The 17,406-nt window shown below is 48.1% G+C and overlaps 1 protein-coding gene across 6 annotated transcripts in view; it reads left to right on the forward strand.

Annotated features, from left to right (window-relative positions):
• The window catches only part of STK36 (serine/threonine kinase 36), a 393,543-nt gene that overhangs the window by 108,158 nt on the left and 267,979 nt on the right, over positions 1–17,406 (forward strand). For 5 of the 6 annotated variants that reach the window (XM_033944781.1, XM_033944780.1, XM_033944785.1 and 2 more), the window contains exons 8-9: positions 2,831–3,012; positions 11,539–11,771. In XM_033944781.1, the coding sequence (XP_033800672.1) occupies positions 2,831–3,012; positions 11,539–11,771 (415 nt within the window). The remainder of the gene's footprint in view (positions 1–2,830; positions 3,013–11,538; positions 11,772–17,406) is intronic. The other variant, XM_033944784.1, reaches the window with a different exon arrangement.

A 17,406-nucleotide genomic window follows, 5' to 3' on the forward strand; every position in this document is an offset into this window, starting at 1 on the left:
GACATGGATGAGAAGCATGGGGAAGTGGTCCTGGGGTTTGAGAAGTCTATCCAGACAGGTGGTGACATCCCGGATTCTGGCTCCAGGCAGACAGCAAACTTCCCTTGATTGATATCCGGTCTGCAGATTGGTCCCTCGGTGCCCCTCAGCATGGAGTCCCCAATAACTACCACCCTGCGCTTCTTTGGGGGGAGTCATTCAGTCGTCCCTGCCCTGTTTGAGAGAAAAGGAAGAAGAAGAAGAAACTGAGAAAGGGGGGGTCTTCTATGCTTGCCTGTGGAGGAGGATACCAGCTGCCAGGAGTCGGCGTCCCCAGCCATTTACTGTACCCCAATCGTTGGTTTCAAAGCTGATACCGTATTTTTTGCTCCATTAGACACACTTTTTTCCCCCCATAGTGGGTGAATACCCAAAGCGCCCCCCATTACCTTATTTTAATGCTGCCGCCCCACCTCACTAGATGCGGTGCCTCCCTGAGAGCGGCGTACAAGGCAGGCTGGATACCTGGTTCCCGACGCTTCCTCTGAGAACTGCTGGCTGATACGGCTGCCTCTTCTCACGGCATAGCGGTGTACCAGGCTGCCTCAGTTCTCGCGGGAAGTGGCGCAGGACCAGGCAGGCAACCAGATGCGCCACTATGCCACAAGAGAATGGAAGAGGAGGCAGCTACGTCAGTCGGCAGTTCTCTGAGGAAGTGGTAGGAACCAGGCAGCCAGCCAGCCTTGTGCGCCGCTCTCAGTAAGGCGCAGTGTCCAGTAGTTTAAAAAAAAAAGGTACGTGTGGGGGATGGCAAGGAGGAGGAAGAGGGCCAGGGCCTGGCTGCCTGGGAGGTGAGGGAGAGGCTGGGGCCTGCCTGCCTGCCCTAATGAATTAAAAAGAGGGAGGGAGGAGGGAGAGGCCGGGGCCTGCCTGCCTGCCTGCCCTGCCAAATAAAAAATAGGGCGAGAGGAGGGAGAGACTGGGGCTTTCCTGCTGCCTGCGTTGGGAGGGTAGGCCGGCCAGCCTACATACCTACCTACCTGCCCGCTCACCCTGTCCCATCCCTACCTGCCTGCCAGCCACTAGTCCTGCCTGCCCTGTCCCGGCCTACCACTAGACCAGTGTTTTTCAACCTTTTTACTCCCGTGGACCGGCAGAAATAAAAGAATTATTTTGTGGACCGGCAAACTACTAAGACTAAAATTTAAAAACCCTGTTTCCGCCCCATCTCCGCGAGCTCGGTCACCTCAGTAACTACTGAAAAATAGACAAATATAGTGCAAAATATAGACAGCAGATATAAATTCTCAAAACTGACACATATTGATCACTAAATTGAAAATAAAATCATTTTCCTATCTTTGCTGTCTGGTGATTTCATGAGTCTCTGGTTGCGTATCCTTCTGGCTGTGTATCCTTTCTTTCATTTCTTTCTTTCTGCACTCAGGCCCAAGAATTGTCCCTTTCTATTCCCTCCCTCTTTCCTTCCTATGTCCTTAGTGCCCTCAGTGCCTCCTTCCCATGTCCTTAGTGCCCCTTCCTGTCTTTAGTACCCCCAGTGCTTCCTTCCCATGTCTTTAGTGCCCCCAGTGCTTCCTTCCCATGTCCTTAGTGCTCCCCAGTGCCTCATTCCCATGTCCTTAGTGCCCCCAGTGCTTCCTTCCCATGTCTTTAGTGCCCCCAGTGCTTCCTTCCCATGTCTTTAGTGCCCCAGTGCCTCCTTCCCATGTCCTTAGTGCCCCTTCCTGTCTTTAGTGCCCCCAGTGCCTCCTTCCCATGTTCTTAGTGTCCCTTCCTGTCTTTAGTGCCCCCAGTGCCTCCTTCCCATGTCTTTAGTGCCCCCAGTGCCTCTTTCCCATGTCCTTAGTGCCCCTTCCTGTCATTAGTGCCTCCAGTGCCTCCTTCCCATGTCTTTAGTGCCCCCAGTGCCTCCTTCCTATATCCCTCTCACTGCCTTCCACACTTTGTCCCATCCCCGAAGCCAGCCTGCCTGCCTGTCTACCTCTCTCCCTCACTCCCTGGCTAAAGCCAGCCTGCTTGCCTGCCTACCTCCTTCCCTCCCTGCCACACATATAAAAAAGCCTCCCTCCTTCCTTTCCCCGGGTCAGCTGCTATCTTACCGCCCTGCTGCTGCTAAAGCCGACAGGAAGTCTTCTTTCCGACGTCAATTCTGATGTCGGAGAGGACGTTCTGGGCCAGCCAGGCAGCGATTGGCTGGTCCAGAACGTCCTCTCCGACGTCAGAATTGATGTCGGAAAGAAGACTTCCTGTCGGCTCTAGCAGCAGCAGCAGGGCGGTAAGATAGCAGCCGACCCGGGGAAAGGAAGGAGAGAGGTTTTTTTTTGTGTGTGACAGGTAGGGACAGGAAATGATCGCCTGTCCCGTTGTCCCCCGAGCACAGCTTTGGGACGCTGTCCCGAAGCTGTGTGTGTGGACAACGGGACAGGAGGTCTGAAAACGTGATCTATGGTCACCTTAATCTTGCCAGCCCTGCGCGGACCGGCAGAACTTTCCTGCGGACCGGGACCGGCACCGGTCTGCGGACCGGCGGTTGAAGAACAGTGCACTAGACCACCAGAGGGGGGACATGGTACAAAGCCTGGCAGGGATGGGGGACAGGGTGCAGAACTCGGCAAGGATTGTGGGGTTGGGTGTAGAGCCTGGCAGGGAGAATTTGGTTCAGAATGTTTTTTCTTTGTTTTCCTCCTCTAAATCTAGGGTGTGTCTTATGGTCAGGTGCATCTAATGGAGTAAAAAATTTGCTAACTCACTTGTCCAGAGTGACACATCTATCTACTGGAAAATATATTAGCAAGGTAATATTTTTTTTTTCTGCTTTCCTTCATTGCAGTCATCGATGATACAGTAGAGCATGGGATCGAAAATCCATTCACCGCTCAGTTGCCCCCAGAGCAGCAGCAGTTGAAGGAGACCCAGACCCATTCGCTAGCACCGAAGAGTGGCCAGTCTAAGATTCTTAGCAAAGCTCGGCAAAGAATGGCCCAGGAGGCCAAGAAAAAGATGATGGCAGAGGTGAGAAGTTACATAGTATTCAAACTTCTGCTAGTAGAAGTTCAAAAAGTACACTATGTTGGTCCTTCAGTATATCTACTCACTGGACTATTACCAACTATTTTATCTTCTTCCTTCTTCCTTCTTATGTTTATTAAAAACATATACTCTTTATTATTTGCAATACTTTAAAAACTATTATCTTAAGTGCTCAGTCTTTTTTTTTTTTTAATTCTTTATTCATTTATAATTTACAAGTGTACAGTAAATATCAAGCATTTAAAATACAAGATCACTTGAAAATCTTCAATATTACAACAAAAACTGATGTAAGATATCACAGGACCATCATCGCGCTTATATGTTCTTTTTTTATTGTGCTATTCATTTTGCAAATGAATAACCCACCATACTTCATTTGTTGTTATTCTCTATATGGAGTGGTATATAATAATCAATCTTTGTATCTTCGTATTTGAATAAAAATAGGAAATAAAGCACTTATCTGTTATTGATGTTAAAGAGTCCTTGTGTTAACACCACGTTCTGAAAAATGTTTTAAAATATTTTTCTTCTTGATTGGTGAAGTGTACAAAGTGCCACAATGCCGTGCTATGCTGCTCCTCTACCCAGTCCTGAGTTTCGCCCTTGTGGCTTCATCAGGAGGAGTGTGTCATACTGTGAAAAATATACTTCATTAAAATCTATGTAAAACATCCCAATCTTTTTTTTTAAATTATTATTTATTTATAAAATTTTCAAATTATTTAACAAGCATATAATCTTGTACAGAAAAGTGCGATCAAGAAAACATATCATTAATTATTCCCAAACTTGAAAATAAACCAAAACTACATAAAAGGTAATAAAATCTTCAACTTAATCCCACACTAGTCCTCAAAATTGGATCCAAGATTAAAGAATTAGGAGTGAATATAATACAATAACAAATTAAACCAAATTACATTATCTGTTGCTGAAAGAGATCTTAGATTAATTATTAAGACACAGATGTTTCTCCTTTTTCAAGGTGCTTCGTAGAGAGGAAAGCCATCAAATGAGCCGGTTCAAAGGTACTATATCTGATTACACACTTACAAGGGTATCTAAGAAAAAATAAACCCCCTATCTGGGTCACACCTGGTTTTAATAATAAAAATTCCCTCCTTCTCTTTTGAGTTTCTCTCGAAACATCAGGAAAAATTTGGATATGGAAGCCAAGGAAATCTCTAGATCTATTTTTAAAGAAAAGTTTAAGGATCCAATCTCTGTCCGGAGCCAAAGCCACAGTCAGTAAGAGAGTGGCTGGTCTAGCCACCTCTCTATCAGATTGTTCCAATAAAGCTGTAACATCCAAAGAACTTTCCTGTGGTTTTCCATCCTCATCTTTTTTTTGAGAGTCCTGATTTTTTTTAGGCAAATAATACACTCTTGACAGTGGTGGCAAAGAGTTCTCAGGAATTTTTAGGATTTCCAGAAAGTAACGTTTTATCATATCTCCTGGAGAAATTAACAAAACCCTTGGAAAATTAATCAAACGCAAATTGTTAAACCGACTATTATTTTCAAGTACTTCCAATTTTCTTCTCATAGTCAGGTTATCTTTCACAATTAAATCTTGGTTACTCTTAACCATTTTTAAGTCCTTCTTTTCTTCCTGAATTTCAGTTTTTATTACTACAATGTCTTGTTTCACAATTTTGATTTCTTCTTTCTGGATTTCTAATTCCTTTTCTAAATTCTTTATCTGAGGATTGAGGGAATTTCCCAAAGTAGAAACCAAATCCCAAAGCGAATCCAAAACATCCCAATCTTAAATATAACACTTCTAATTCTATTCTTATTAAATTGCTACTTTCCTTTATATTAGTTAAATATCTTTATCCCAGGACAAGCAGGCAGCATATTCTCACATGTGGGTGACGTCATCTAGGGAGCCCCAGCGCGGACAGCTTTTCATGCAAACTTGATTGTAGTTTCAAGCTTGCTATGCTGCACCACGCATGTGCATGCCTTCCTGCCCACTAGAGGGCGCATCCTCACCTCGTGGTCCTCAGTTCAGTTTTTTCTGCGGAGCCAGAAGCCCTGTGGAATTTGTGCTCCGTGCCTTTTGCCTTCTGACACCGCGGCTGGGTTTGTTTTCTCGGTCGCTGTGCTTGATTTATTGTTTTTGTTCGTTCGTGTGTTCGAAATCGTCAAAAAAAAAAAAAAGTTTTTCGTTCCGGCTCCGGGGGCTCCCGGTAGCCGTGGCCATGGGACCTCACTTGTTCCCGGCCGTTTTTCGTGTTCATGTCCCGTCCTTTGACAGGCTTTAAAAAGTGCACCCGGTGTGATCGGCTGTTTTCCATCACCGATCCGCACCGGTGGTGCCTTGTTTGCCTGGGTGCGGATCACCCGACTGATTCCTGCACTCGGTGCTCGACTTTTCAGCCTCGAGCGCTCCGCCGTTGGCGCGCCCGCATGGCGGAGCTCTTTAGTGTTGACCCCGCGGCAGGGAAGGCCTTGACGTCGGCCTCGGCCTCGGCCCCGGCTTGGACCTCGGCCTCGATTCCCTCGACCTCGCCGCGGAGACCTTCTTCGTCAAAGCCTGCGTCCTCGACCCCGAAGTCCACTGTGGGTAAGTCCTCACTTCCTTCTTCTACTCCAGGGTCTTCAAAGAAGCCATCCTCGGGCTCCTCGACGGGGGCGGGGGGCTCCGGTGGTGGTCCCGGCCTCAACCCCGACCTCGACCCCGGCGGTGGACCAGCCTGGGCAGAGTGTGCGACCTCGGGACAAGGTGCGCCGGGTTCGCAGGATTTCCTCCTCCTCCTCGTCGAGGTCCTCCCGCGGGTTCTCGCCCTCGGGTCGGCCCCGGGCGAAGCACCGGTCCCGGAAGCCCAAACGTCCTCGGGGGTCTCCGCGGAGGCACGGTCGCTCCTCGCCGACCCGGGAGGCGCAGCACCTTGGGGTTTCGGAACTCCGCCTTGATAATCCAAGGCTTCTGCGTTCCCCTGCAGGGAAGGGATCCAGGGACTCCTCCCCGAGGAGGAGGGGGCGGACCTCAGTGCCTCGGACCCCGGGGACTTCCCCGAGGGGCTCCTCGGGTCGTCGGAGATCTCCGACTCCGACGAAGTCCCTTGGTGCAGCTTCCTGGGGTTCAGAGTCTGGCACCGGGTGGGAACCCAGATACTCCTGGGAGGCTTCTCCGTCCTTAATGGCGGCAGGGGCCTCGCGCTCCTCTTCCCCACCCTCGAGGTTCGTGGTGGATATGGGGAAGGCCTTGGACCTTGACCTGTTTTCGGGGTCTCAATATACGAAGGACTTTTTGGAGGAGCAGGATTTGCCCTCTCCTCAGCGGGAAGCTCCGCGCTTGCCTTTGCACAAGATCCTCCATCATACGTTCTTGCGCAATTTGGAGTCCCCTTATGCGGTCACGGCTGTCCCTTCGAAGATGGAATCGAAGTACCGCACGGTTCCCTGTAAGGGCTTCGAGAAGGCGCAATTGTCCCACCAATCTTTGCTGGTGGAATCCTCGTTGAAGAAATCCCAGCCTTCTCGCGTCTCTGCAGCGGTTCCGCCCGGGCGTGAGGGGCGGACGCTAGATAAGTTTGGGCGCCGCCTCTACCACAATTCTATGATGGCCAATAGAGTGCTCAACTGCGCCTTCACCTTTTCTTCTTATCTGCGGCGACTAGTCAAATCTATGCCCCGTTATCACGGGGTCCTGCCTGACTCCCATAAGGAGGACTTTAGTGAGCTTATTGATACTTTGTCCCAGCTGCGTCTCTTCCTGTTTCATGCAGTCTACGACGCCTTTGAGTTGTCGTCCCGGGTCTGCGCCTTTGCCGTGGACATGCGCCGTCTTGCGTGGCTGCGCATTGTCGATATGGACCCGAATTTACAAGAACGCCTGGCAAATTTGCCGTGCGTGGGGCCGGAACTGTTTGATGAGTCCCTGGAAGCGGCTACCAAGCGCCTGTCCGATCATGAACGCTCCTTTGCCTCGTTGGTCCGCCCCAAGGCCAAAGTGGCCACTCCGAGGCCTTACCGACCTCCCCCGCGGCGCTACCCTCAAAAGTCCACGCCGGCTTTTTCTAGACCTCCTCCTCGGCGAACCCCTCAGCAGGCCAGGGCGTCCCACCAGAAGCCTCAGGCGCAAGCGGCGTCCAAACCGGCGCCGTCTTTTTGACGCTCTGAGCGGATGGGGGCGGGCCCCCTCCGCGCTGTCGCTGTCCCCGCTTCCAATCGGGGGCCGGCTGCGAGCTTTCCATTCGACCTGGACTCAGATCACGTCCGATGCTTGTGTGCTCCGTGTCATCTCGGAGGGTTACTCCCTCAACTTCAAGGAGGCTCCTCCAGACAGCCCTCCCGGCGCGTGTCCTTTCAACCGGACACAACTTCCCCTTCTCCTCTCGGAGGCCAGGGCCTTGTTGAGTCTCTGGGCAGTCGAGCGGGTGCCCCCCAACCAACGGGGTCAGGGGTTTTACTCCCGTTATTTTTTGGTCCCGAAAAAGACCGGGGACTTGCACCCCATTTTGGACCTCCGGAGGCTCAACAAGTTCCTTGTCTGGTAGAAGTTCCGTATGTTGTCGCTTCCGGTCCTGTACCCACTGTTGGAGGAAGGGGACTGGATGTGCTCCCTGGACCTGAAGGAAGCTTATACACATGTTCCGGTGCATCCCGTCTTCCGCAAGTTTCTACGGTTCCAGGTGGGGGAGTTGCACCTTCAATACCGGGTTCTCCCCTTTGGCTTGGCTTCGTCCCCTCGAGTCTTCACGAAGTGCATGGTGGTTGTCACGGCGGCCCTGCGTTCTCAGGGTCTGCAGGTCTTTCCCTACCTGGACGATTGGCTGATCAAGGCCCCTTCCAAGGAGGGGGTTATCTCAGCGACCCGACAGACTATCATCTTCCTTCAACGTCTGGGGTTCGAGGTGAACTTTCCCAAGTCTCAATTGTGCCCGGCTCAATCCCTTCAGTTTATTGGGGCCGTGCTGGACACGGTTCGCCTCTGTTCGTTCCTCCCCCCTCCTCGGTTGGAGGCCCTGCTTCGACTGAGCTGAAGGATTTCGCTGCAGCCCTCAGTATCAGCTCAGAGTCTGATGATTCTGCTCGGCCACATGGCGTCGACAGTTCATGTCACGCCGTTCGCCCGCTTGCACCTGAGGCTTCCTCAGTGGACCCTGGCCTCCCAGTGGCGTCAGGATCATGACCCGGTCTCCAGTCCTGTAACAGTGATTCCTTCCTTGAGACGCTCGCTCCGTTGGTGGACCAACTCTTCCAATCTTTCCGGGGGTTTGCTCTTTCTCGTCCCTCCACATCACAAGGTCCTGACCACGGACTCTTCGGAGTACGCGTGGGGGGCTCATCTCGACGGTCTGCGGACTCAAGGTCTATGGTCGGCGGAGGACCGTCTTTGTCACATCAATGTGTTGGAGCTTCGTGCCATTTTTCTGGCTTCTCGCGCGTTCTGCCACCTGCTGCACGATCAGGTAGTCCTTGTGCGGACGGACAACCAAGTGGCAATGTACTATGTGAACAAGCAAGGGGGAACGGGCTCTTGGTCCCTGTGCCGGGAAGCCCTGCACCTTTGGGAATGGGCGGTCTCCCAGAACATCTTCCTCCGGGCGGTTTACATTCAGGGAGAGAGGAACTGTCTGGCCGACAAACTCAGTCGTCTTCTACAGCCGCACGAGTGGTCGCTAAACTCCCGAGTTCTGCACGAGGTCTTCGACTGCTGGGGGACTCCTCAGGTGGATATGTTTGCCTCTCCGGAGACTCACAAACTGCCCCTCTATTGTTCTCGGATGTACTCCCCGGACCGTCTCGAGGCCGATGCCTTTCTTCTCGACTGGGGGGGGAGGTTCCTGTATGCGTTTCCTCCTTTCCCTCTGATCTTGAGAACGTTGGTACATCTCAAATCGACCAGAGCCACTATGATTCTCATTGCGCCTCGTTGGCCTCGTCAGCACTGGTTCTCCTGCTTCTTCAACTCAGTGTCAGGGAGCCTCTGTTACTGCCTGTTTTTCCCTCTCTGCTGTCTCAGAGTCGGGGGTCACTGTTGCATCCCAATCTTCAGTCCTTACATCTGACGGCTTGGTTCCTTTCCCCTTGACTTCGCTTCCCGTTTCTCAGTCTGTACGGGACGTGTTGGAAGCCTCACGTAAGGTTTCGACTCGGCTTTGTTATTCTCAGAAATGGACAAGATTTTCCTCCTGGTGTTCCTCGCACTATCTGGATCCGGGTTCGGTTCCGGTGTCTTCGGTTCTGGAATATTTATTGCATTTGTCCCAGTCCGGGCTGAAGACGACTTCCATTCGGGTGCATCTCAGCGCTATTGCTGCTTTCCATCGGCATCTCGAGGGTCGGTCTCTCTCTCTTCATCCTCTGGTTACTCGTTTCATGAGGGGTCTTGTGAATGTTCATCCTCCTCTGAAACCTCCTCCTGTAGTTTGGGATCTTAATGTGGTTTTGGCTCAGCTGATGAAGCCTCCTTTTGAGCCTATTGACAAATCTCATCTTAAGTTTCTCACTTGGAAGGTGATCTTTTTGCTTGCGCTCACGTCCGCTCGTCGAATTAGTGAGCTGCAAGCTTTGGTTGTGGACCCGCCTTTTACTGTGTTCCATCATGACAAGGTGGTTCTTCGCACTCATCCTAAATTTTTACCTAAAGTTGTGTCTGATTTCCACCTCAATCAGTCCATTGTTCTTCCGGTGTTTTTTCCGAAGCCCCACTCTCATCCTGGCGAGGTGGCGCTTCACACGCTTGACTGTAAGAGGGCGTTGGCCTTTTATCTTCAGCGCACTAAGTCTCATCGGAGGGTTCCTCAATTGTTTTTGTCCTTCGATCCTAATCGGTTGGGACGTCCTGTTTCCAAGCGCACCTTGTCCAACTGGTTAGCGGCTTGTATCTCTTTTTGCTACGCTCAGGCTGGTCTCACGCTCCATGGTCGAGTCACGGGGCATAAGGTCCGAGCTATGGCAGCTTCTGTGGCTTTTCTCCGGTCTACGCCGGTCGAAGACATCTGTAAGGCTGCCACTTGGTCTTCGGTTCATACTTTCACCTCCCATTACTGTCTGGATACGTTGTCCAGAAGCGATGGCCGGTTTGGCCAGTCGGTTTTGCGTAACCTGTTTTCCTAAATTGCCATCCTCCCACCTGCCCTTTTTTGGTTGGCTTGGAGGTCACCCACATGTGAGAATATGCTGCCTGCTTATCCTGGGATAAAGCACAGTTACTTACCGTAACAGGTGTTATCCAGGGACAGCAGGCAGATATTCTCACAACCCGCCCTCCTCCCCGGGGATGGCTTCTTTGCTGGCTATGGAACTGAGGACCACGAGGTGAGGATGCGCCCTCTAGTGGGCAGGAAGGCATGCACATGCGTGGTGCAGCATAGCAAGCTTGAAACTTCAATCAAGTTTGCTTGAAAAGCTGTCCGCGCTGGGGCTCCGTAGATGACGTCACCCACATGTGAGAATATCTGCCTGCTGTCCCTGGATAACACCTGTTACGGTAAGTAACTGTGCTTTTTATCTTATTCTCTTTATACAAACTTACGTCGGCAACGCCGGGAATTGAAAAGAGACTGTTACGGGACCTGTCATAGCTCCTAGCTATATTTACTATCCAACAGCATACTTTAATCTCTTTTACGAGTCAAGACTTATCTATTTCTTTTTCTTATTCTTTCGTACCTCAGATATTGTTAAATCCACCAACGGATAATTATGTCTGCGTTTTATTCTCCGTGGTTGTATCTTCCGTTAGCCCATGCAAAATGGTGCTTGTTAATGACGTGGATTAAATTACTGAACGTAAAATCCCATTGGGTGGGTCTTCTATGTCATGGCTTTTGAAAAGGAGGATACTCATTGGTGTAATCTTTTAAGGGCGGGATCTTACTAAACCCATTGAATATCTGTGTTTAAACCTCCTGGTTCTAATGTGCCCCATTGAAAAATAAATCACTGTTCCTTACGTAAAAGATACGTGCTGATGTCACCACCCTTGAATTCTTGTATATGTAGCAGAACTGTAAACTTTAATTCTTCTTCTGTAATTCTTCTTCTTCTGAGTACAGATAAGTGCTTTATTTCCTATTTTTATTCAAATACGAAGATACAAAGATTGATTATTATATACCACCCCATATAGAGAATAACAACAAATGAAGTATGGTGGGTTATTCATTTGCAAAATAAATAGCACAATAAAAAAAGGACATATAAGCGCGATGATGGTCCTGTGATATCTTACATCAGTTCTATGTAGTATATACAAGACTGAGCACTTATAATGCATTAAGATAATAGTTTTTAAAGTATTGCGAATAATAGAGAGTATATGTTTTTAATAAACGTAAGAAGGAAGAAGATAAAATAGTTGGTAATAGTCCAGTGAGTAGGTTACATAGTATGACATGGGATAGTCTTAGTGCAGAAGTGGAAGGCTATACCCAATAATTATGCTAACACTAGGGAGGGTGTCTGTAGCTTGTTGGGTCACACAGTTAGCTGCCCAGTGTGAATATGTCCTTATGCCAAATATCCTTATGCATTTATTCTCAGAAAGCACTGAAGACAGATGTTCCATCTGAAGAAGGAGCTGGAAATGGAAAGCAATCAGCAGTCAAAATCATGAGACAACCTAGGCTTCAATCTAAGCAGACAACTGAGGAAATACCCCCAACAGACAGCAAGTTGAAGACCTCAGCTGTCAGGTATACAGCTGCAGATGAGCCAGAAATAGAAAAAGGTGACGAGAATGTCTGGGAGATGAATCTTTCTCCACCAACACCACGGTGAGGAAGGAAAGGAAGGAATCATTTATGTCAAAGAGGATTAAGAATCTTGAGGTCTCATGTGACTCTCTTTTAGAATTGTTTACTTTTTTATCTAGTATCCATCTTCTGTTCATTTTCGGTTCCTATTTCAATCGGAACCTGCCTCATCTACGGATGTAGAATCTTGAATTTTCATTCATAGCTGTGTGGGATTTCCAGCATCTTTATTCCCCTATTTTTCATTCTTTATAACTAGGGCTTTTACATTAAATAGGGATTGTAAATTGTAAATTTTGGTTGATCAGTTGTTCTCTGAAAAATCAGCATTTAACAGCATTTTCTTATCACAGGTGCCATTCCTCAGGGTGTCAGGTCAAAAGCGCGCCGGGACAAAGGCGCGCCCAGACAATTGAGCGCAGCGTGTAGGCGCATGCTGCTCTAAATTACTGTTTTTAGGGCTCCGACGGGGGGGCGTGGGGGGGAACCCCCCCACTTTACTTAATAGACATCGCGCCGCGTTGTGGGGGGGTTTGGGGGGTTGTAACCCCCCACATTTTACTGAAAACTTCACTTTTTCCCTGTTTTTAGAGAAGAAGTTAAGTTTACAGTAAAATGTGGAGGGTTACAACCCCCCATAACGCCAGCGCGATGTCTATTAAGTAAAGTGGGGGGGTTCCCCAACAAAACCCCCCGTCGGACCCCCTAAAAACAGTAATTTTGAGCGGCGCGCACTGCGCTCAATTGTCCGGGCGTGCCTTTGTCTTTCGCGCCGTTGTCTATGAACCATTCCTTAGTACCTTTTTGTTGGAATCAAATATGCATGTTTGTGTTACTTGGGAGTCATCAGTACAGAAAGGCACAAAAAACTGAGTGAATGATACAAGATAAGTCAGATGAAGGATGAGAGAATAGTAGTAGAAATGGCACTTTAATTGTGTTTATCCAAAAAAAAATACCTATTTTAATTTTTTTTACATTAGAGGTGTTTTATTAGTTAAAACACTAAAATTAGAAGCCAAATTAGAAGCCAGATTTGCTATGATTATTGTATTACAAGTCATTGGTAGGGATCAAAAACAACAGTTTCTTCAGAACCTAGTCTTGCCAAGCCCTAAATTTTCACCTGTAAGGTTCACTGCTGTGCTGTGACTGAGATTTATAATTTGTTGTCTTGACATTGCTCAGTTTTATTTTTAGATTAGTAGATATTGTGGGGATTTTATTGTACATGCTCTTTCCTTAGCATCAGCAACAAATAATTCTAGACTTTTGAGTTATGTTTATCAACCAGAGGAAGGAGACAGAGGAAAAAAAGTTGTTCTTTGCTATCCAGCCCTTATGGGTTTTATGCCACCCTGGAACTCCAATATTTTTCTGTGTCTCAGTGGATGGCAGCAGTTTCTTGGGTAGCCCCTTGGCGCCCAAACTATTTTATTGTATTTTTTAGTTGAACTAATCTGTCCTTTTAGTGTTCTTACTTTGTACACTACCGTGATGCCTTTTTGGCCACCCAGTGGTATATCAAATTTTAATAAAGAAAAGAAAAGACATGGTAGAGATTATGGAGCTTGTCTAGAAATATTTGGAATTCTTTAAGTCCCTTTCCAGTGCAATAGGTGAGACATTCTAGACAATAGAGTTATTTCATTTCATTTAATGTGGTGTCTTATATACCACTAAATCTCCCAAAGAATTCAAGACGGTTTACAAAACAATTAAATTGAGTAATGGCCAAAAATCTAATCAGGTACTTTGAATTTCCTTCTCTGTCCCAATGGGACAATGGAAATAATTATTTACATTTACCTATAAAAGAGAAGGAAGAGGGAAAACATAATACAATAAATTCAATGCTACAGGTGTGTAAAAGGCACAACAGAAGGGAAAACTTCTGTATCAAAGAACCCCAAAGAAAAATCCTAAAAATAAAAGCTGGGAAAAAATAGCAAAATTGCACACTCGCATGCTCTGCGAAAGGAATGCACTCCGGATTTTTCACTCTGCCTCTGTAGTGCGTCACTGATCGGTTTAGCGCGTCTGCATTCTGCAAACATGTCTGCAGCTGTGTATGTTCTGCTCATATAATGCCGTACCCTTTTCAGGTAATTTCGCGTTTGAAGCAATTTTGGAGCTCTGCCTGCTTGACTTAGGTCTGTAGCGGTTAGGCCAATCCCTTTTTGGGTACCTATTAGCCAGTCTGCATAGTTTTCCTTGGCGCTCAGGGCCGTCCCTGAAGTAATCTTACCTTCTCTTAAGGGGTTGAGCGCAGACTGTTAGGTACGCTTAGGAGGCTCAGCGGTCTTCCGCAGCGTGTTGGCTGTATTTTTGCACCTCTGCCCATCCTGGTGCACAGCCAATGGCCCGCAGGGGTGGAGGCATAGTCTAGATCAGCGGTCTCAAACACGAGGCCCATGGGCCGCATGTGGCTCTCCAACTTTTATTTGCGGCCCGCAGTCTGGACGCGATTATTCTCTTCCTTTTGGAGCAGCAGCGTGTCTGGCCGGCTCGTTCCGTTCAAAGCCGCGGGTTGGCGGCTCCTCGCGCTATCCACTCCTGCATCGGAAGCCTCTCTGATGTCACAACATCAGAGAGGCTTCAGACGCAGGCGCGGATCTCGCAAGGAGCCGCCACACGCGACTTTGAACGGAACAAGCCGGCCAGACACGCTGCTGCTCCAAAAGGAAGAGAAGGGGAGGGGAAAGAGAAATGCACCTTTCTACCTCCCCTCAACACTGCCGCCATCGTTGGTACTTTTTTTTTAAACACAGCCGAAGTTTACGAAGGCGGGGTTCAAGATAGCAGCCGCCGCGACAGATTTAAACCACTGAAGGAAATCCAGCAACATCATCTGGAAATCGTGAGAAAGACACAGATCTCTTCCCCCCCTCCTTTCTCTCTTGCACAGCCCTCCTTTGCACTTCAAAAATGCATTTTCCCTCCAGCAAAATAAATAGTAAGCCCTGCTCAGAGCAAGGCACACAAACTTCACCCCGAATGAAAGATCATTGGTACTTTTTTTTTAAAAAGACTGGTGGTCCAGTGGTATCCCTCCCTCGCTAGACGGCTCTCACTCAGGTCAGGAGCGAAGATGTGAGGAGCAAGCTTATGCGCTCCTGCTTCGGCCCGCCGCTTTCTCCTAGCATCCATACTCCTAATCTGAGTATGAGAGCTGTCTAGCGGGGACAGGAGAGATTTTAAAAGATATGGGGTATTTTTTTTTTTTATTCCCTTGACGGTTGTTGGTTGTTTTTTTTTTATTTTTCTGTGCCAGACCGCATGAAGGGAAGGGGTTATTGGGGGGGGGGGAAATGGTGATGCTGCTGCACAGGGAAGTGGGGTGGGGGCAGGGAAATGCTGCTTCTGTTGCTGCTGCACCCAATTGGGGAAAGAGAGGGAAGGAAGGAGAAGGGAGAGGAGAGGAACAAGAGAAGAAGCCAAGTTCATGGGAGGGAGGGAAGGAAAGGAGATATCAGACTATGGAGGGGTAGGGAGAGATGCCAGGGCATGGGGGAAGGGAAGGAGACAGATGCCAGACCAGGGGAAAGGAAGGAAGGAGGGAGGGAGAGAAAGGAAGGAAAGAGATGCCAGACCATGGAAATAGGACGGAAGAAGAGAGAGATAGGAAGGGAAGGTAAGACATGGAAACGTAGATTTTGAAAAGAAAGCAGAAAAATTGAACATTAAGTTAATACCAAAGATGGATGCAAGGCAGAAAGTGAAGACGGAGGACAGTCAAAGGACAAGAAGTTGAAAGCACAGAAAAATAAAGTCACCAGACAACAAAGGTAGGGAAAATGATTTTATTTTCAATATAGTGATTGAAAGATTAAAGATATTAAACTTTAAATGTGAGTGCTGCAGAAAAAAGAGAGTACTTGGAGGGCCGCAGAAAAAATAGTTAATGTCTTATTAAAGAAATGACAATTTTGCATGACGTAAAACTCTTTATAGTTTATATATCTTTCCTTTTAACTGTTAAAGGAAAGTTTTATAAACTATAAAGAGTTTTACCTCATGCAAAATTGTCATTTCTTTAATAAGACATTAACTATTTTTTCTACGGCCCTCCAAGTACCTACAAATCCAAAATGTGGCCCCGCATAGGTTTTGAGTTTGAGACCACTGGTCTAGATAGTGGAGTCTGACCGGCAGCCCAAAGATCAGCTTTGTGAGAGCATTCCCAACATTGTGGCAGTGAATTCTTCTACAGCTACTGAGAAAGAGCTGTGAGCATGTGGAGTCGAGTATATCGGGTCACAATGAGTACAAGGAGCTGACAGCTTATGAGAGACGTTGGGGAAAGTTTAAAAAATGAGGTTTTCTGAGTTTCTGCATGTCCCCTGTGTGCCCCCTCCTGGTGTGAATTTTGTGCCAGCGGCCATCTTGGATTTTTAGCAATCTTTTTTTTGTCTTCTTCTCCCTGCTTCTTCAAAACTTTGATTTTTGTCTGGAAAACTGTTGAGGGAGTCCTGGGGTGAATTCATGCCAGGATTGTGCAAATTTAGCACTTTAGAGTGTCCTTGTGCCATGTGCTGCATGACACAGCTGGGGGGGCTGTAGTGACCAGCTTAGTCTTCCCCCCACAGAAGCAGGTGATCAGAAGCTCAGCCAGCCTGGTGGGGCGGCCTCCATTACTTTCGGGGCTTAGCACAGCTGGTGCTTCGGTCAGCCTGACTGCAGACCCTCCGCAGCCTAAGACATGCAAATTTAAGTCATTTAAGGGTGACTCCATGCCCCAGAAGCCAGATACCTTCTCTAAAATTATGAGTTTCTGTAGTCAGAGTTTTAAAAAAAACCCAAGAAAAAAACATGTTCTTCTCCTGAGCAGTCTCCTTTCTCCCCAGGATGTTTTTGGATGGCATGGTGCCTTCAGGCATATCCTTGCCGCCGCCTGATCCAGCTGTTGTTCTTCCTGCTCATGATTTGGGGGATCTGGGTGCCGATCCTGACTTCTGTGATCCATTGTTTGACAGTGCAGCTCTTCCCGCATTGGGTGATCCAGGCTTGTCTGTTGGATCCGTGGATCCTTTAGGGGATCCGGATCCTGGTGATGATCCTGCTGTCCTGTGCTTAATTAAGTTTGTGGCTCTGCCTTATCTTCCTGCTGAATCTTTGCAGGAATTGAACTTACTGATTCAACCGGCTCCGTCTACTTCTTTTCCCTGGCTTTGTAGTGGGTGCTCGCACTCTGCGACCTTTCCCTTGCATCCAGATACGAGTTTTATGGTCCCTGAGCAGTTTGACTCTCTGGAAGGTACTTTGAAGAGTGCTAGAGCTATGTCCTGCTTGTATCTACTGGTGCAGGAGTGTCAGCAGCTTTTGGGGCAGCCTAAGGTGGATTCTTTGGTGACACAAGTGACTTAAGCACACCTCTCTTCCCAGTGACAAGGGAGTTGTGTTGAAAGATATACAGGAAACTTTTTGAAACAGCCAATTTGAGTATCAAAGCTGCTGTGGTGACATTTTTTGTCGCAGGTGCCTGTGTCAGCTGTGTATGCTAGAGACTGATGCGATGGAGGCTTAAAATGATAAATCTCCGGGACCGGACGGCATCTACCCGAGGGTAATCAAGGAACTGAAAGGGGTTATAGCTGAACTGCTTCAACTAATAGCCAATCTGTCGATCAAATCAGGAAGGATTCCGGAAGACTTG

Source organism: Geotrypetes seraphini, chromosome 5 (assembly GCF_902459505.1).
Source record: "Geotrypetes seraphini chromosome 5, aGeoSer1.1, whole genome shotgun sequence".
NCBI classification, from domain to species: Eukaryota; Metazoa; Chordata; class Amphibia; order Gymnophiona; family Dermophiidae; genus Geotrypetes; species Geotrypetes seraphini.